General features: G+C 44.2%; 1 protein-coding gene across 1 annotated transcript; it reads left to right on the top strand.

The window, feature by feature from the left end:
* Window positions 1-13,585: 13,585 nt before the first annotated feature.
* Window positions 13,586-17,264, top strand: CD24 (CD24 molecule; the record flags this gene model as incomplete). Its single annotated transcript, XM_079716224.1, has 2 exons — window positions 13,586-13,654; window positions 16,450-17,264. The coding sequence occupies 2 exons, from the start codon at window positions 13,586-13,588 to the stop codon at window positions 16,615-16,617; spliced, it is 237 nt and encodes a 78-aa protein (XP_079572350.1). The 3' UTR covers window positions 16,618-17,264.
* Between the last annotated feature and the right edge of the window lie 3,967 nt (window positions 17,265-21,231).

Raw genomic sequence — 21,231 nt, 5'->3', positions numbered from 1 at the left:
CATCATGTTGGGGATTAGGTTTCAACATATTGAAGGATGGCAGAATGTGCCACCACTAAATATGCCTCTTTGGCATAAGGATTATTTTGAGAAACAGCAGACACAGGAGAACCTCTGAAAACAGAGTAGAATTTACCCTTTTTGTACCCTTTTTCCCTTTGTATAAGGGAAATTGGTATTTACAAAGGAAATCTCCATTTGTAAGGGTGACTCCCTTTCTGTATCAGGAAGGGAAGGTTGACTCTAAATCACTAAAGACTCATCAGTGGAGAAGGCACCAAACTTTCCTGGTCACCAACCCATAACTGGCCTCCCCTACACCTTTTCTTTTTGTGCTTTAGCTGAAGATAATATTTAAGCCTGAATTCTAAGCTTAAGATCTAACTCTCCCTGAGAGTTACCGATTTTTTCCCTGGGTATCTCCCATGTGTACATGAGGTATACATGTGAAAAAACTAATTTTTTCATTTTTTTTTCTTGTTAATCTGTCTTGTTACAGGGGCCCCAGCCAAGAACTTAGAATGATGGAAAAAAAATTTTTCCCTCTCCTACGGTATGAATTTTAGGGGGATACATTCAGTCTATAGCACCCCGGGTCTGGAATTTTGTTTATTACAAATATATTAGCTCTGTAAATGAACTATACTTCAATTAAAAAATATATAAATTAGCTCAGATCTTGGTGATAAATGAAATCTTAGCCTCAGAATTGTTGGGTAAAAGGTGAGTGGGAGAGAATGATGGTGTCATACCATCATGATACTCTTTGTTTTATATGATTTGTAAAATGATGTTACTCTTTCTACTACAAGAATTTAATGAGTAAGGACATTTGTGTAAGTATGCTATCCTTCCCATTCATTACGTACTAGTCACATAAAATCAAATTAGGGGCTATCATTTCTCCGCCCTGGGTTCCAGTATACATTTTATGAATCTTATATTTCATCTGACTGTGAGTCACTGATGAAGATTTAGGATGATTTTGTACTACCAGTTATGGTCACCGGGGGAACCAAGACTTGGGAGGTTTTTACTCCATTTCCCCAGGACTGGGGATACCCCTGTAGCCTTGGTGTTCGATGCGGGCAGGGCCGCACTGAGGCACACTAATGGAAATACTTCCCCTTCCGGAGTCAAGGGCTTTCTGGGACATAGAAAGGGAAAATAACTCTGATTCATTCATGTCTACCTATATGATTATGTATATTGAGAAGATTAAACTCTTTAAAATTCATAGGATCTGTTTATTGTGTGGAAACAGCCCTGACCCGGGCAGTGCTGCTATATGGCTTTCGATGCCCATCTCCCCACCTTGCCTTTGGCTCTGCAGAATGCCTCCAGCCCCTGCTGAGGCTGTGTAGCCCATGGAGGGACATTTAACGTTTGACATTTGCTGATAGATATGTTGGGCTGAAAATGAAAGGATAATATTCAGAGTGAAATATCCAGGAGGCAGTTGGGGAGGTAGGACTGGAAATTCCCACAAAAAGTCAGGGTAGCTTTGGGGCTGTCTTTAGAGAGGTGACAGAGGAAGACATGAGAACAGATGCGTGAACATATCATGTGAACAGCTGAAACAAGTGCATATTTGCATATAGAGTGAACACTTGAACTGAGTGCTGTGTGGCACGAAGAGCTCGGAGGAGCTAGAGCGAGCCCACTGGCTTGCATGTGGGATGCCTAGGCTTTAGTAAAAAAACCAGTCCATCTGCAGACTCCTCTACCAGCTCATGCTCGGGGTTGTTACAGATAAACTGAGGCACGTTAAAATTGTGAAGAGTTTACTTCAGCAAACATCCATTCCAATTGGGCAACACCAAACTGGAAGTGGTTAAGAGAGCTCCACTGATAGGGGCTGGGGCAAGACTTTTAGAGAACAGATGCAGAAGCAAAGCAAAGCAGTTTTTTGATTGGCTATAGAGCTTAAGTGTTTGCCTTATTTGGGAAAGCCTATTTGGCTGTTTGTGATGGGTTGTCCTTCGGTTTCAATTTCATAATCTTGAGGCAGTGACAGGCTTAGGTTTGGGTGTGCTTTTATGTAGGCTGCCAAGGCAGAGAGCCACCTCAGTCTAATGGCCTCCCTGTTTAATTAATTTATCAGGGATCAGCGCCTCTTCACACAGGGCTGCCTCGCACAGGGGTCAAGTGGGAAACTGGAGAATTGCTTGGAAACTATCCCCATCTTCATCCCTCCTCTGAGCCTCCTATTTCTGGTAAAATATTATGCAAGGATCGATTCTTTGTTTTGACTGGCTAAAGTGGTCCTGCTAGGAATCAAGCAGGGGAAAAGTATAAGATTACTTACCAAGATATCTTTCTGGGAGCCCTCTGATATTATGGTTACCTAACCCTTCTGTAAATTGCCTTTGTTTAGCTCTTTCTCTCAGCCTATAGGACTTGCCCAGTAAGCCAGGGGAAGTGCGAAGAATAATATAAAATTGTAAAAACAAATGCAAAACTGTTTTCCTGGCCTTGGTTGATTTAAGGATCCAGATTTAAAATGATAGTAATAAGTTTTTTTTTTCCAATATTTATTTATTTGGCTGCGCCGGGTCTTAGTTGCAGCACGAGGGATCTTTTTTTGTTTTTAGTTGTGGCATGCTAACTCTTAGTTGCGGCATGCGGGATCTAGTTCCCTGACTAGGGATGCAACCCGAGCCCCCTGCATTGGGAGCGCAGAGTCTTAACCACTGGACCACCAGGGAAGTCCCAAGTCTTAACCTATTAAAAGTAACAAAATGTTTTTAACCTTCTATATTTTATACTTTCAATTCTTTTGAGTTTAAGTTGTCCATATAAACACATGATTGCTTACACCAGTTTTCGGGTATCCTGTAATTCCCAGATGTATGGGCTTAGCTGTTACAGAATACTGCTGTCCAATATGGTAGCCACTAGTCAGTGGCTACTGAGCACTTGAAATGTGGTTGATCTGGCTTGAGAGGTACTGTAAGTGGAAAATACACAGTGGATCTCAAAGACAGTACTGTGGTGGACAGTTTCTAGGATGGCTCCCAATAATCCCTGCCTCACACCTTCATGGAATCTTTGAATGTGGGTGGGACCTGTGACTTCCTTCTACCCAACAGAATATGGCAAAGGTGATGGGATGCCACTTCCACATTTATATGACATGGATTGTAATTTCCATCTTGCTGGTAGACTCTTTCTATTGACTCTTATTTGCTGGCTTTGATGAAGTAACCCACCATATGGAGAGACCCATGTGGCAAAGAACTGAGAGTGGGTTCCAGCTGACAGCCAGCAGCAAGGTGAACCCCTTAGTTTGACTGTCACTAAGAACTGAATCCTGCCAACAACTATGTGAGTTTGGAAGTGTTCTTCCCCAGTTGAGCCTTAGATGAGACCCTGTCCCTGGTTGATACCTTGATTGCAGCCTTGTTGATTGAGAGACCTTGAAGCAGAGAATCCACTAAATCATGCCTAGATTCCTGATACACAGAAACAGTGAGATAATAAATGTGTTCTTGTCAGTTGCTAAGTTGGTAGTAATTTATTATGCTGCAATAGATAACTAATATGGAACCTAAAAAGAATATAACTGATCTCATCAATAATTGTTTAATATTGAGTACATGATGAAATGATAATATTTTGGATATATTGGGTTAAATAGAATACCTTACCAAAGTTAATTTTACCTGTTTCTTTTTACTTTTTTAATGTGGCTACTAGAAAATTGAACATTTAAAATATGTGGCTTGCATTATAATTATATTGGACAGCACTGGTATAGAACCCCAAAGAGATAAGGGTTTCATGTAGCTTATGTAGCCCAGCATGCAGAAGGGAGTTGGTTGTCATATCCTTAGCATCACCGTGTCACTTCTTGGGGCATGCTATTGAAACAGAAAATAGTTTATCACATCTGGAAAAGAATGACTCACCGTTTTGAAGATGGGGAAGCTGTTGCATAATTTTTGCCGAAAAGTGAAATCTGCTTAGTCTTCTTACTTTTGGATGCTGCCTTCAGGGTTTAATTTGCTTCAAATTAACAGCAGGTGGCAGGTGCAATTAAAGGGAAAGAATTGCAAATTAAGCACTATATTTTGAACTTCCTTATTTGCAATGGCAGGTACACAGTCAGGGAATAAATACTAATTATTTTAAATTATTTGTTTACTCATTGTGTCATATGTGTGCTTTTTACTGATTAACGCTTTACAACTTATGCTATACCCTTTATTGCTAATTAATAAAGCTATAATGCCATCACTAGTGATTCTAAACTCTAGGAAACTCTTTCAAACCACACCCCCTCTGAAGGGTCTGATTTCCTGGCAGACCTGTGCTCCCAATGACTCCCCTAGGAATTGCTGCTGTCCAGAGATATTGATGCTAATGTAGGTTGCTATCATCCTCCAGCATGTTGGGGCAGAAAAAAAGGGCTGAGAATAAGTAAAAAGGAACCAAGACATTTGGGTACCCTGGGTAGGGTAACTAATTGTTGTACCTCCAATATTTTAAAATATTTCTACCTTTCTTTTTTTTTTGGCCATGTCATCTGGCATGTAGGATGTTAGTGCCCTGACTAGGGATTGAATCCGTGCCCCCTGCGGTGGAAGCGTGGAGTCCTAACCACTGGACCACTGGGGAATTCCCTTCTACCTTTCTTTTTTTTTTTTTTTGGTGGTACGCGGGCCTCTCACTGTTGTGGCCTCTCCCGTTGCAGAGCACAGGCTCCGGACACCCAGGCTCAGCAGCCATGGCTCACGGGCCCAGCCGCTTCACGGCATGTGGGATCTTCCCAGACCGGGGCACGAACCCATGTCCCCTGCATCGGCAGGCGGACTCAACCACTGCGCCACCAGGGAAGCCCCCCTTCTACCTTTCTTTAGAGGAGAGTTTGAGAAATTTAAGGAAGAGAGAGGAGCTCCCAGTGGCAGCACCATTCAACATGTCCTCCGTTATCTTAAGCAAATTAGCCGGCAAAACAAAACAAGCAAGAAAACAGGTTAACAGTTTGGATATTACTTCATTCAAGTACTTCCCCAAGTGTATATCAAATATTGCTTCTAACCACATACAGAATTCTCTGGAGAGGATGGTTTTAAAGAAAATATTTTCGGGACTTCCCTGGTGGTCCAGTGGTAAACAATCCACCTTACAATGCAGGGGACGCGGGTTCAATCCCTGGTCAGGGAACTAAGATCCCACATGCCGCGAGGCAACTAAGGCCGTGCGCCACAACTAGAGAAAAGCCCGCACACGGCAACGAGGAGCCTGCGTGCTGCAACTAAAGACCCGACACAGCCAAAAATAAATAAATAAAATAAATAAATAAACAAAAATCTTAAAAAAAGAAAAAAAAGAAAATATTTTCTTTCTCATTTCACTTCTGATGATGCTGTAGGGTCCCTTGTAGATTGGTACACGTGGCACTGTCTGGCTGTCCTTATACTTAATTTGACTCTGGTCAGATATAAGCATGTGAGCAAAAGCCTCACTCAAATCTCTAACGAGCGAATGTTTCTTAATATGTAAAGAGTTCTTACAATACATAAGAACACAACAGGAAGAGGCTTTTCGCTGGTTCAAGAACTTATTAGGGACTTCCCTGGCAGCGCAGTGGTTAAGAATCCACCTGCCAATGCAGGGGACATGGGTTTGAGCCCTGGTCTGTGAAGATCCCACATGCTGCGGAGCAACTAAGCCCGTGCGCCACAACTACTGAGCCTGCGCTCTAGAGCCCACAGACCACAACTACAGAGCCCACACGCCTAGAGCCCATGCTCCACAACAAGAGAAGCCACCGTAATGAGAAGCGCACGCACCGTAATGCAGAGTAGCCCCCACTCGCCGCAACTAGAGAAAGCCCTTGTGCAGCAACGAAGACCCAACGCAGCCAAAAATAAATAAATAAATATATTTAAAAAAAAAAAACTTATTAGCTTGACACCCACAGATATGTGGACAACTAAGACCTATAGTAAATATTCTAACTTTGAAAATGTACTTGAACCAGGATGTGTTCTCCTTTGAGGCTGAAAGTGATGAAGAGGACCAAGTTCATGCCTCAGGGCACCATACCCTGTAATCAGGAAGCATCATAACTCCAAGATTGAAGAGGTGCTCCAGGTCCAGTGACGGTGGCCTGTAGTACATGTTTAGAGTTTATGTGCAGAACTGTTTTAGCCTCAGGTATGTAAGACTGGGTGTTGAGAGAGACTAGTAAGCTTCCTGAAGTACTGATCTCACCCTCATTCACCTAGATTTTATCATCTGCAATTGTGCACCCCCAAGGAGGATTTCAGGGTCTGAAAACATGTTCTGACTATCCTGGAAAATACTGTAGGTCTCTCTGCTTTGAAGCCCGGCTGACTGCACTGACTTCCTTCTGCATCCTTTCCATACGTAGGTTCTATGTGACCTAACCAAATGCCATCTGAGTCTACTGTCTCCTCACCCTGAGCACGCTTATGACACATGGCACTTCTGTGGATATGCAAAATGTATGCAGAACAATTCATAAAAAGAAAAATCCAAATGGCTAAAAAATAACTGAAAAAAGCTTAATCTCACTGATAGTGAAAATGCAAGTCAAAATGAGATTTTTCTCCTATGAAATTAAAAAATATTTTTACATTATAATTCTCACGTTTAGCAAAGGTTTGTGGATTTGGCAATCTCGCACATTGCTGTTGTGAGTGTACATTTCTAGATGACAATTTGGCAGTTTCTTTCAAGATCCAAACTAGGAATGTACCATTAAGAAAATAACCAGAAATGAAAACAAAACATGTGTGTTAGGATGTTTATGAGGTTATCTACAATAGGAACAAACATTCAATAAGAAAGAATTTTGTACAGTCATTATGAATAATGTTTTTGAAGAACATGTAATGACAAAGAAAAACAGAGTAAAGGCTGCCAAAAATACGTGCTGAGATAACACAAATTCAGATACAATGCTATTGGCTCTCATCCTTATCAGCTCCCCTTTTCTAATTCTAATAAGGCTGCACTAAAGGCCTTCTGGGGTGTGGGGAATGTAGAGGGAGGACAAGGGACAGAACATCCCTTCTTGGAAAGCAGGGATGCAGAGACCCAGTGTTCTCCTAGCTCCAAAAGAGTCCAGAAATTGACACTGCTGTCCTGGAAGTCCTGCCAACCCCTGAACCCTGAATCATCCCCATCAATATTTGGAGCAAATAAATGCCACCAGTGCACCAGACTGAAGCCAGGAGGACCTGAGTGAATTTGGATCTTGCAGAAACCCTAGCTGGTCACTTGCACAGGTCACCCCATTATTTCATTCATCTTGTCATGTGGCCTCAAATTTTATGATTAAATTTTTTTACTGTTTTCTATTGAGTGGAAAAAACAAGATAGAAAACTTTATGCACATTTGCTCCTAATTCAGCAAAACAAATAAGCCAGCAAACTCTAAATACATAAGTATATACATAATCAAAAAGAAAATATTAAAAAATTTATTATTAGTGGTTATTTCTGGGTAGTGGTCTGTGAGTAATTTTAATATTCTTTACTATACTTTTCTGTATTTTCCAAATTTTTCTATATTGGACCTTAAAATATTACACTTAAAATCTGAAAAAGAAAAAAATATGTAAAAGAATGTTGGGAGGACTTTTTTTTAAAACTCAAAGATCTATATATATAGATATGGCTCTCAATAGAGAAATCGCTTTTCAACCTAGCTTATTAAATTCACCTAGCCTTAGGACTTCCCTGGCAGTCCAGTGGTTAAAACTCTGTGCTTCCACTGCAGGGGGTGCAGGTTCAATCCCAGGTTGGGGGACTAATAAGTTTTCCCGCATGCTGTGCAGTGCAGGCAAAAAAAAAAAAAAAAAATTCACTTAATCTTATTTTAATGGCTGACTGTTATTTCACAAAGTCTGAAAATGTGGTTCCTGTTTCTAGCACAATGTTATGAAATGGACCATTGTGTTACATGTTATAACATTATTTAGGTTTGTAAAAATATTTAATCCAATTTTCCTGGCCACTTAAAATTTTACTAATCTCCTGTAGCATAAGGGACCCTCTTGCCTGAAACCTAACGTAAAAGGAAGGACCTGGACAAACAAAGGATATGGAAATAAGACTAAAAATCATAGAAGCATGAAAAAATATATATATATACTTTACCACTCTTCCAGTTTCATTATTCCCAAGCAAAGGGTCGTTTAGGGTCCACATGTAAATGGCAAATGATGTAGCACTCTTGTGGCCTGAAGATTCATTTCTGCCAGGAGGAAGTATGGTTTCACCCACGCTAGGATTTACCAAATTAGCCCTCAGCTCCATCTCCTGCCCAGGAGTGGAAGGAGATCTTTAAAAGCTCCCTTAAAGGGACTAACCCCTCCCAGCTCAGGCCTTCCTGTGAAGCAACCCCCAACCCCAAGCTCTTCTTCCTCTAACAGCCTCGGCCGCTCAAGGCACCGCAGGGAGAATAAAATGATGAAATAGATGATTTGCCAAGTGATTTCTCATTATTTTTTCTACAGCTCCGTTCTTCATTTTTCCTGAAAGCTTTTGTGTGTGTACCATCTGGACTCGAGAGAATTGGTCTCACAGTTGTCATTGGGCGGATGAGCTGAGGCAAAACTATAATTTCTGTTCAAGAACCTGCGAATGATGGAAGGAGGGCTCCTGAGAGAAGGCGGGGTGGGGGGGTACAATGAATTTTTTTCCCGGGAGCCAGAAAAAATCCATTTTCCACACACTTGCTTTATGGGAGTCAGCCACAGAATGTATTGACATTATTTAAATGATTTTATCTATTTGTGAATAAGTAATGTACAAAATTCAAAGAGTACAAACCAGTATGTAATGAAAAATGGCTCTTACTTCTTCTGTGCCCTAGCCCAGCCAGCTCCCTGCTCAGAGGCCAGCACCGCTATCAATTTCTTGTGTATCCCTTTGGAAATAATCTCTTTTTCTGTCTAGCTTTTTCTTTCTTTCTTTCTTCCTTTCCCCTTTCCTTCCTTTCAACACAGATAGTACCCTAGTGTACACAGTGTTCTGTATCTTACTTTTTTTCACTTAAGAATTTATTTGGATATTTTTCTTTGTAGTATATATTATGCTCTTTTAAATGATTTATAATATTTCGTGATATGGATATGTATCATTTCTTTAGTTGGGGCTTTATCGGTGGATAATTGGGTGATTTCCAATCCTTTGCTGTTATAAGCAGTGCTGCAAAAACCCTTTTGCATTTCTGCAAGTATATCTGTAGGCTAAGTTCCTAAAATTAGAACTGCTAGGTCTAAGGGGACATGTATTTTTAATACTGATAGATGTCAAATTCCATTCTATAATCCCATCAGTGTCGATGAGATGACTGGCTTTCTCACATCCTTGACAACACACAATGGAGACACTGAATTTAAATTCTGGCCAAGGAGATTAAGAGTTACTTCTTTTTGTTTCATTTCCTTAAGAAAAAAATCCCCAGGATGCTTAGAGGCAGGCATCCTACTACTCAATTTGCATTTGAAAATAATACAATTCCTACACTTTACATTTGTTTTCTTGTTTGATTGAAGCCTAAGACCTGAGAGAATTTCTTTGAGAGTCTCTAGAGGGAAAAAGGAACTAATAATCAAGGAAGCTCGTTGTGGTTTATTAGCTTTACAAGGCTTCAAAAATTCAGGGCTTTTATAGTCGGCACAAAGGAGGGGTTTTATTTTATTTTTTGACAGTGAGAGCTGAGGGGCTCCTATGGTCAGCAGAGGGCAGCACGTCCCCACAGAGAGTCAGGCTGCGACTCTATCTGCTGATTCAACAAGCTCTAGCCCCAGGACTTAGAACCTCCTCAGTCAAAAACGCTCTTTCACTTGGTCACCTTCACTGCCATCTCATGGTTGGAGCAGGCTGGAGTTCCTGGGTTTGGAAGAAAGCTTAGCTAAAAAACCAGGATAGATCAAAATATTAAATGCATGGAATTTAATGCATTTAATGGTGGTGTGGAATAAGGGGGAAGAGTATTGTGAACATAAATACCACCATATTGTAGAATAGAATTTAAACGAATTATTTAATTATTCCAGCCACCATTTCTGCTATAAAGCACAGAAGAAACATCCGTTATTGGATTAATATATTTCATACCCATTTTGTTGACGTTCTAAAGATGTCAAGTAATATCTTCTCTTCCCCTAAAAATAGGATTTACTATTTTACCTTAAAAAGCAAATTAACCTGCTCCCTTAACATTAGCCTATTCAGCCAGCAAACATTGATTGAGTGCTCGGCGAAGAGGATATGGTTGTAGGAAAAGGTGTCTCTGCTCTTGTTGGCAAAGCAGAAAACACTTGGGATCTGGTCAGGAAGCTTTGGTTATGGCTTTAGGTGAGGTACCATAACTGGCTATGTGGCTTTGGGTAAGTTACTTAACTTCTCTGTGCCTCAGAAATGAGGTCTGCCTTACTGACCTCATAGGTGCACATACAAAATACCACCTGCAAAGATGCTTGAGAAGAAGAGCAATTGCAATACAAATGAAAGATTTCAAAAGCCACACTATAATGAATAGATCCTACAGCAACAGAAGTGGCAGCTTAGTGAGTCCTTACTATGTGCCAGGCACTCTGCTAAACATACACATTATCTCAGTGAAGATCATACCCCTGTGAGGCAGGTATTATCAGCCCATTTTCCAGATGAGAAAATTGAGGTGTCAGAGGTTGGGAAGCTCTCCCAAAGTCAGACCCCTAGAAAGTGATGGAGCAGGGTTCAAGTCCAGGTCTGACTTCAGAGTCTACCTAGACTCTGGATCTTTAGTTTGGTTCTTCACCACTCCTCACAGTTCTGCACTAAGAAATTGTACGTATTGCTCCCTTAATTTTACTCATAAGAGAACTAGCATCAAAAAATTGGGTCACATGCTATCTCATGGAAAAAATATTAATACTTAAAGCTATGACTTTCCACACATATGCCAATTTATGGAATCCATCAGTTACAAGATCGTTCCATGAAATACTTCCTTTATAAAAATGGAAATTGGCGATGTGTCTTAAGAAAAATTGTAGGATAACTATTGAGAGTCACAATGTATAATCTTAGGAGCATGAGCTATTATTGACTAAGGAAAAAGCAAACAAATGACTATGGGAAACCAGAAGAGAAGAATGAACAGGAAGAAGGAATTCACAGAAAGAAACCTAGAGGGAAGATTCAGGCAGTTTTCTTGAGTTTCTTGCCATATAGGAAATAGAGTGGCATGGAGGATTTGTAATGAGGACTTCCCTAGGAGGACTAAGCCTCGAGGGTACAGAATTGTCAAAGCCCCAGGTAACACCCCTTATAGGATGCCCAGGGGAACTGCTAGGCAGATATGAAGGGCCTTGCTTCCTGAATTATGCAGTCTCATTAGCTGGTGATGAGGTGCCTTAACCAGATTTGGGTACTATTTGGTGCTTGATATGTCTTTCATGAATCACACAGCTGCAAAGAAGGTTCCTGGGACCTTCAGTGCAGGAGGAAGTATCACCTGAGAGGTCCCAGGGTAAGGCAGGCACTGTTCTAACACTTTATATACAACAACCCTTTAATAACTAATTCATAATAATGGCTCTATTATCTCCATTTTACAGATGAAGAAACAGAGGCTTTTTGCCTCAAGTAAAAGCACAACCATGGTTTGGACCAAGGCAGTCTGGCTCTAGAGTCTATTCTTAACCACTCCATTAGTTCATCTCTTCCAATTCATAACAAGGAGGAGGGAGGGGGAGGGGAGCAGGAATAGAAAAAGAAGATGCAGGACAAAATTAATGTATCCTATGAATGTATCCTATGAATACCACCATTTAGTTCAGCAAGCAGCTTCTCCTATGGGCCCTGCCTTGGGACAAGGCACTTCTCGGCCACAGACCGTTCATGTCCTGGAAGACTAGGTTATTTCTATACAAGGTGATAATACTGTAAAACAGGAAAATCCGCTGGTGCAGGACAGAAATTCAAGTGTTGCAGTGTACATACTAAACGTGGAAAGTTACTGAGTTAAAGTGGTTGACCAGTAAGGCACAGGCCCATTCAGTCACAGACCAACTATTGTGGATTCCATTGCCACTCTGCTTCCGTAAAACAAACCTCGTTTAACCAGGTTGCTCTGCAAAAGTAAAATTTGAACAAATTTACAGCCTTACTATGTTTGGTCTCTGTTTGCTTCAAAGACGGCAAACCACTTGGGCAAACTTTAAATAAAAAGATTATGTCCCGCAACTACAAATTAAATAAAAAACCTGCCACCAGTAAAATCGTTTCTACTTTCACTGTGTGCCTGAAAGTTTTCACAATAGGATGGTTAGAAAATATATTCCACTCAAATCTGCAGAATAATGACTAATCTCCTACATGCGCCAGTTCATTAAATCGCCTAATGGCAGCTATGGAAAAGTAAAAGCCTTATCCCGAAAGCTTTTGCTCTTTAAAAGGATAATGAGCAAGTGCGTTGCAACAGAGACCAAAGAAGCATGTCCCCAGGAATTCCCCTGGGGCAGCGAATTCTAATGGGACCGCCAGGGAGGTTCCCGCTCCCTGGGTAGGACCTGGGAGCAAAGCCGCGTGGTGAGGGCCGGCGGGGCCTTTAGGGCTGGGGAGGGGGATCACCCCTCAGGGTGGGTTATCGTCTCCTCGCCCCCGTCCGCCAGTGGCGGCAGGGAGGAGCGCCGGGGACCGAAACTCGGCCGTCACCAGTGTCCGGGCAGCGTGTCCGCGCCCGGCGGGCGGCTCCCCACCTCTCGGGAGGACGGGGACCCGGGATGCCCCATAGAACTCTCACAGGCGAACACGAGGAGCTCCAAAAACAAAGCGAGTGGCTGGGGGAAGGGGCGGGCGTGACGGGCGCGGGGCCGAGCACACACACATTGCTTTGAGCGCGGGCGCCGCCTGCCAGCCCGGCCGACCAGCCTGGGGAGGGCACGCGCGTGCCGGCGCTCTGTTCCCGTCGCCAGGTCCTGGACACCCACAAACCCCGCACGGTTCCCCTTCCTCTGGGGCGGAGATCTGAGAAAACCTTAGCCGAGGGAGCCCCGGAGTCCGCGCCGTAGTCAGAGCCGGGACTGGAGGCTGCCCGCCGCGCGAGAGGCTCAGACTTTTCTTTTGGGGGGTAAGATGGCAGGTCCGGGGAAACAAAGGAAACTTGGGCTCGGCCCCGGGAGCGGCATGTGTGGCTCGCTAGTTCGCCCCGGGTCGTGTGTGGGAGGTGCCGGGCGCCTGTGCCAGCCTGCACGCTGCCTGCCCGGGGAAACACAAAGCATCCCTCCGGGAGCCGGCAGCGCCGGCCGCCCACCTGCCGCCCGCAGGTCTCCGGGGCCGGCGGAGGGAGAGGGCGCTGGGAGCCAGGCGAGGGCCGGGATGCGGAGAGGCGGGGAGGCGGCCAGCGGGCGCGCGCGGTGGGCGGCGGCGGCGACGGAGGAGGGGAGCGCGGGTGGGCGGGCGGCGCCACGTCACGGCTATTGTGGCTGTCCCGGTATATAAGGTCCCGCCCGCCGGCCGCCCTCCCCACCTTGCCTGCGCCCGCCCGGAGCCAGCGGTCTTTCACGCACCCCGCATCCAGTGAGACGCGCTGCGCACCGACGGAGCGGACATGGGCAGAGCGATGGTGGCCAGGCTCGGACTGGGGCTGCTGCTTCTGGCACTACTCTTACCTACGCAGGTGAGGTTCTGGCGCACGCTGGGGCTTGGGGTCCGCGCCCTAGGCGGGTGGGGCCGCCCCCTGGGGACTGGCCTGCGCCCCCCACCTCGGGCCACGGGCCCAGACTCGGAGAGAATCTAGTAGAATCTGACCCGGTGGGACGGCAATGTGGAGCCCCCTTTCCACTCCGTGGCTGTTGCCTCCACCTTTTCCGCGGCCCCGGAAACAAAGCACCTCCGCGCGTGGGCTGGGAGGACTCCGCCCCACCCCAGGCTCCGCGCAGCCCTTCCCAGGCAGCGTGACGCCCACCGCCCGCTTTCACCCAGAAGTCCGAGGCGCTAGCGGGGAAGAGAATGTGCGCTCCCCACCTCTGGAGCGCCTGGAGACCTCAGACCCTTTGGGGAGGTCGTCCCTGGATCCCCTGAACACCCCGCTTCCCTCTACGAGTGTCTTCGCGTCCCCAGCGCACCACACAAAGAGAGGGGACGATCCCCTTCGGGGGCGCCGCTCTCGTTCGTTCTCCACTCAGCTGGTTCGTGGATGCCGAGGAAACCGCGGCTACCTGGCCCTATCAACCCACCTCAGTCCCGCGTGTTTCGGGGCTGAGGCCTGGGCGGGGACCCTCTCCTGACCCTGTGCTCTCCCGGGGGCGACTTTACAGGTCCATCTCTTGTCACCACGGAACCCCGTGTTAGCCAGATTGGCTATCTCTGGGCAGGCGGTGGGTGGGACATTTCTGTCCCGAGCCCCCGCCAGGCTTTGTCCCTGTCCCCGCCGCCTTCTCTCCAGATCCTCTGTCCCGGGAACCGACCTCGCTTGCGGTGTCCGGCCGGATGGGTGCGCGGCGGCGGCCGCGACGAAGGCCAGGGGCTGAGCCTGGGAGACCCAAGGTGGGGGGGGGGCGCTGGGAGAGCGAGAAGTGGCACTTGTCTCCAGCAGCTTGGGCTTGGAGGGTAGGTAGAGGTGCCCGAGCGGGTGGCTCGCCATCGCCTTCCATTGGGGCTTTCCGAGTGTCTGCTGAGCATTTCGTCCGAAAAGTTGGGTGTGCCAGGTCCCCAGACACCCAGCCGCCGGGCTCACCTGGGAGCGCAGCCTGAGAGCGGAGCGCTCCTCGTCGTCCGCTCCGCGGGCTGCGTAACTGTACCCTATTGTTGTCTTGCGGGTCGGCTGCGCTAGCGAGCCTTTCACCATTCCTCGGTGGGGGAGGGGCACGGCCACCAGAAACACTGCTCTCCCCCGCCCACTCCACCTTTCCAGTCAGATCCTCCACCCCACCTCCAAATTTGAGGGGTTTTATTAATAGTTATGCAAATAAATCTTTGGTAGTTTGGTAGGGAAAATTTTGTTTAATGTCAGTTTAATATATTAACAGTTTTTTTCGTTGGTGTGGAGGATCCTTTGGTTCTCCTATTGCTGCACTGGGCTCTAGTAAAAAAGTCACCTGATGCACCAAAGCTTTGTTGAATAAGAACAGATTACCTTCAGGGATCCCAAAACAGGTCTTGCCCCCAAACAGCGAGCCGTGTTTTAAATTATGTACCATATTAATGCTTTCCTTTTAGTGGGAGTGCTTTTTCCTGGAAGCACACGCTATTGGGTGGGTTTCCAATAAATATATTTGACTTGATCGAGATTTTAAAAATTAGTCTATTTTAGATAGGATTTACCAATTTTTTAGTCAATGCTTGCTTAATGTCCTTATGGGTTTTATAACAAAGGAGCTGGGTTTACGTTATGGGTAAACAACAAAAGATAGAATGGTTTTATCTTTGGATTGATGGGCAGCCAAACGTACATGTGGCCAGACCTGCTTGGTGCCACGTCCTGGTCCCGCCTGTAATCAGAAGCCGTTGTAAACCCTCTCTTGCAGTGAGAGCTGAAATCTCCCAACTGCCTTTGTTCCGTGACAAAGGAGAGATTACCACGTGCCCCGCTGGACTGTGCATTTAGGGACTTGAAAAATAGTGTGGTGAAAATAGTGTGGTGAATAATGCCACTCAGGCGCTGGGACACGGGGCGGGGGGACCTTGGTCCTTGGCCACAGTGGTGAGCTTAGTGACCAGGCAGGAAGGCTGCAGCTGGTGAAAACAACACCAAACCCTCTCGTCTGTTGTGAAGTCATTCCGACTTCACGATGCTTTGGGTGAAATCATTTTGCCTTAAGGCAGGGGTTCATTATATTATACTTTTCAACTTAAAACAAATATCGTGGCCATTTTTGAGATGGGTTATATATAATTTTCAAGATTTCAAGGGAGCAGATAAGATAGCCAGGGCCCCTTAAGTTAAACGCAAGGCTGTATTAAATGGGTTTGTGAAAGTTACCCAGCAAATCCAGGATAGATGACTCAGTTCTCATAACATGTCTCAAATTACCATATTTTAAAATCCAAATTATTTGTGCAACTTTAAAATCTCCCCTTCTTGGGAAAATAGAGGAAACCTTTTTTGCAATGCCAGTTAAGTTAATATAATCAGAAACTGGATTAGTTAACTTGGTTACTTATTACTTTATAAAGAATTAAGGATAAAGTCATACTCTTGGGGAGTTATGTAGTTATTGAAGGACATTTTTGTTTGCTTGTTTTTGGTTGTTGTTGCTACTTGCAGTCATTCGGTATCTCTAGGTAGTTGGTTTTGAAACTAAAAGATCTTGGTGGGACTAAGCAAAAATTCAGAATTAAATGATGTGGGTAAGGGAATAATGGGAAAAGAGCAGTCTGAGAATATATCATCTATCTTAATTGCATATTAAGTGTATGTGGAGACAACTGTGACGTTGGAAATTGATCAGTGTAACTTTTTATATATTTTAGATTTATTCAAATCAAACAACTGTTGTAACGCCTTCAAGTAATTCCTCCCAGCATACCTCAGCTGCCCCCAATCCAGCGAATGCCACCACCAAGGCAAGTGGCGGTGCTCTGCAGTCAACAGCCAGTCTCTTGGTGATCTCGGTCTCCCTTCTACATCTCTACTGTTAAGAGACTCAGGCCAAGAAACATCTATACTTCCCATCCTCTAAACCCAATTCAGATGGCATCCAGACATCCAGTGTGACAAGGGAAAAAAAAAACAAACAGGTCTTCATTGAATGAATCTGCTAGTTCCACACCTTATTTTATTGACAGAAACTGTTGAGGATCCCAAATTTGATTGGTTTGAAGAGCATGTGAAGGGTTTGACTAGATGATGAATGCCAATATTAAATCTGCTGGAGTTTCCTGTACAAGATGAAGAGAGACAACATCCAAAATTAGTTAAGAGGTGATTTCCTTAAATGTGGCTTAAGAAGTATGGACACATAAAACTCTACCTTGAAAGTGAAAATAGATTTTATCTTACCTAGAGATAAAGAATGGGATGTGGAACAGAGATTCAGTTTTCATTTGTTCATTAAATTTATAAGGCCATAAAACAATGAGGTAAAACAAAGCTTCTGTGATTCTATTTATATGTACATTAGAAGGAACTTCCAGGTGTTACTGTAAATCCTCAATGTGTTGTTTCAGCAGTACTAATTTAATGCTGATGTACTCTAGAGAAAATTTTATGTTAAGCTAGCGCTGTTCTCTTGGGAACTGAACTCTTTCTTTCCCTTGGGGTTTGGGTTTGACATTGCATTTGAATTTTTATATAGTCATTGATATGTACCAGGGCAATGATGGATTGGAATCTACCCCAAATCCAAGCATAATGAGTACATTTTGCTTATATATTTATCAACTATTCTTATTCAAAAAGAGCAGTAGATTCATTTAGCTAAACAGATAACAAAGAGTAGAATTACATTGATCTCAACTAATTTCAAAATGCTTTTTATTTCTGCATATGTCGAATACTTTTTACAGTTTAAAAAATGATCTGTTTTGAAGGTAAGATTGACAAATCTTGAAATTAAAAAGGCAAATATGTGAAGGAGCTAAACTATAAATCAAATATATTTGGCAAGGGAAGACTGGAAGCTTGCTTACATTAAATTCAGAAAAACTTTTATACTCTTTTCTGTAAATACTTCTTTTTAAACTGAATCAGAATAGCCACATTTGGAACACTTTATGTTATCATTCAATATTTTTAGATAGTTAGAACCTGGTCCTAAGCCTAAAATGGGCTTGATTTTGGAAAGTAAATCTTTTCACAACTGCCTTGATGCACAGAAACCTTTTTAAAAATAGACACTCCCTAAAGTCTTTTGTTCGCATGGTCACACACTGATGCTTAGATGTTCCGAAATCTAATATGGCCACAGTAGTCTTGATAACCAGTCATTTTTTTCCATCTTTAGAAATCTACACTGGAACAACCATATCCAACAGATCTCAAGCTACTGTGTGTGTGAATGAACATTCTCTTTTGTTTCATACCTGAATGCTGTACATCTATTTTGGATTGTATATTGTGTTTGTGTATTTATGCTTTGATTCATAGTAACTTCTCTTGTTATGGAATTGATTTGCATTAAACACAAACTGTAAATAAAAAGATGGCTGAAAGAGCAATCCATTGAATGATAATGTTTTTCCAATGCAAGGAATACTTTGTGGGTTATCATGGTTGTGTGAGTCTACTTAAACCATTAGGGATATATATATCTCAGTATTTTCCTATTAAACAGAACATTACAGTTAAGCTATTTTGCGTTGGCAACGAGCAGCATGTCTTGGCTAAAGAATCCATCTGAAATTTGACAACTTTAGGCCTTCACGTGGGCATCCCTACTTACTCAGCAACTATTGAATGCCAACTACGTGTCGGGTTACTGAAGATTTGACTGAATGCTGAACTTGCTGGACAAGGCCTTTTACTATAGCTGAGAAAAAGAGTATGTATATGACAAATAGGCAGTATACTGGAAAGTAGTGCTCTGAGGGAAACGGGCCAGGGTAGCAAGAATCCTGGGCTATGGTGGAGTGATTATGGATGGTCTTTGACATTTGAGCTATGTTATGGAGGATCTGGAGAAGAATTCCTGGTGGAGGGAACAGCACGTGCTAGGTCCCCCAGTCTGTGTAGTCAATGGCGCTGTATTCATTCACTGGCACTGTATTCATATCTGCACAGAGGGCCACAAGTCACTTTGGTTTTCTGAAATTGTCATTTCCATCTGCTCCTTTAGTAGTCCTGAGTTCTTTTCTTTAACTCTTCCAGTGTAGTCCTGGACTCCTAGCTCTAGCCAAAAAAGGGCTGGAATTTGGGAATAAGAAGTTCCTTGATCAGAAGCAATGTTGTGTGCATCACCATGGTGGTTGATAAGGTACTCTGTAAATCCACGGATGGTAGTTTTGGTAGAAGCATTGCATGCAGGGAAGGCAAATCCATATTCAGAATAAGTGTTTACTCCTTTAAGAATAAAATGCTGCCCCTTCTATGATGTGGTCCCATGTAATCAACCTTCCATCTGGCCGGTCACCTCAAGCAATGGGAGCCATATAGGGAACTTGGTATTGCTCTCTGATGCAGCAGACAGCCCTCAGCAGTGGCTGTAGCCAGATCAGCCTTAATACAAGCCGATGTTACTGGGGCCATGCATAATCTCCATCCCTGCCACTGTGGCCACTTTGTTCATGAGCCCATTGGATGATGACAGGGATGGGCAGGGAAGGAAGCTGACTGGTATCCACAGAACAGGCCATCTTATCCACTTGATTATTAAAATCCCCCTCTGCTGAGGTTACCTTTTAGTGAACATTCACATGGGACAAAAATATCTTCACATTCTTTTCCCATTCAAAGAGGTCTCTCCGTATACTTCTTCCTCATCCTGCCTTGTCACCGATTTTCCAATCATATTCTTTCCATGTCCATTCAGCCAAACTGTTGGCCACAGACCATGAGCTGGTATAGACTTAATCTCTGGCCATTTCTCCTTCCGAGCACTGCTTGTAATTTTGCCCACTAGGAGTGTTTCCCTTTATCACTGTCCCTTCAGGGATGTCCCAGAATGACGTTGTGTAGCTGTAGCTGTCCACTTTGGGGTGTTGCCTGCATATTGTGCAGCACTTTCTGTAAACCAGGTCCAAGTTTTCTCTTCCTCAGTCAACTGGTCATAGGGAACTCCCCATGAAGACATAGGTACAGGCTGGGAGAGAGATGGTAATGTAGCAGGAATATGGCCCATGGGCATTTGGGCCACTTCCTCCTATAACTTACACGTATGTATTTTTAGGGGCTGCTCAAGCCCAGTATCATTCATGCCACCTTCATTTGACAATGGAGTGCTGATGTGCGCATCCAACTTTATGGGTTGGTGGTTAGACCATACCCAGGTCATGATGGGCAGCTCAGGTTGCATGGCAGTCCGTGGTCAAGCATTCAGTCTTAAGCCCAATAACAAGCCAAAGCCTGTTTCTCAAGGAAGGGTTGCTGCCTGCAGAGGATGGCAGGGCTTAGCTCTGAAATCTTAAAACAGACAATCGACGCCAACCCTTGGTCTAATATAAATTTATAGAAAAGCAACCAAAAACTTGCATATATCTTTTATTTTTTTATTTTTAAAAAATACTTTATTTATTTATTTGGCTGCGCCGGGTCTTAGTTTTGACACTCGGGATCTTTGTTGCCGCGTGCAGGATCTTTAGTTGAGACATGGGAACTCTTAGTTGCGGCATGCGGGATCTAGTTCCCTGACTGTGGATTGAACCCGGGCCCCCTGCATTGGGAGCGTGGAGTCTTAGCCACAGGACCACCAGGGAAGTCCCCCAAACTTGGGTATATCTTTTTTTTTTTTTTGCGGTACGCGGGCCTCTCACTGTTGTGGCCTCTCCCATTGCGGAGCACAGGCTCCGGACGCGCAGGCTCAGTGGCCATGGCTCACGGGCCCAGCCGCTCCGCGGCATGTGGGATCTTCCCGGACCGGGGCACGAACCCGTGTCCCCTGCATCGGCAGGCGGACTCTCAACCACTGCGCCACCAGGGAAGCCCGGATGGCATTTTTTGAAACAACACAATCACCATCATGATTTGCTTCTCAGTTTCTCTTCAAATTACATGTAAATTTAAAACCAAATGCATTTCTAAGAAACGTTAGGAAGTTTTCATATTTATGATATTGCAAAGAAATCTCTCTGTGAGCCCAAAGGGTTTGGGGTGGTGTAACTGTCATGCCTCTTAGCAACTGGAGGATGCTAAGGTTTGCGGAAACCTAACAGTGTCCAAAACTGAACTCATTACCTTCCCTCCACAGACCCACTGCTTCTCTCTTCAGAGCACCTACCTGCCAAGTCTCATCACAAACCTAGGAGCCTCCTTCCTCTCTCTTCCCATCTCCAATCAGCCACAGAATCCTGTCACTTCTGAGTCAGAAATGTCTAGGCATCCTGCCTCTCTTCCCCGTCTGCCTGCCTTCCTCTGACTTGCATCCTCTGTCAAAGCTGTGCCTCTCTGCCCTGAGTCCTTCCACCCAGTGGCTATTCTTTGAAATGTAGATCTGATCATTTTGCTCCTAACTTTAAAAGTTTGGTTGGCTACCCTTTGCCCACAGAAGATAGAAGAGAAACTCCCATTCACAGACCATAAGGCTTTTCATAGTCTGGTTCCAGCCCAACTTTTCAGCCCCATTTTTAGCCACACTGGATTGCCCACCATTCTCTGAATCA

Source organism: Hyperoodon ampullatus (genome assembly GCF_949752795.1).
Source record: "Hyperoodon ampullatus genome assembly, chromosome: 12".
In the NCBI taxonomy this organism is placed as follows: Eukaryota; Metazoa; Chordata; class Mammalia; order Artiodactyla; family Ziphiidae; genus Hyperoodon; species Hyperoodon ampullatus.
Note: the sequence above shows the minus strand (reverse complement) of the source record. Positions and strands in the feature narration are given on the sequence as shown.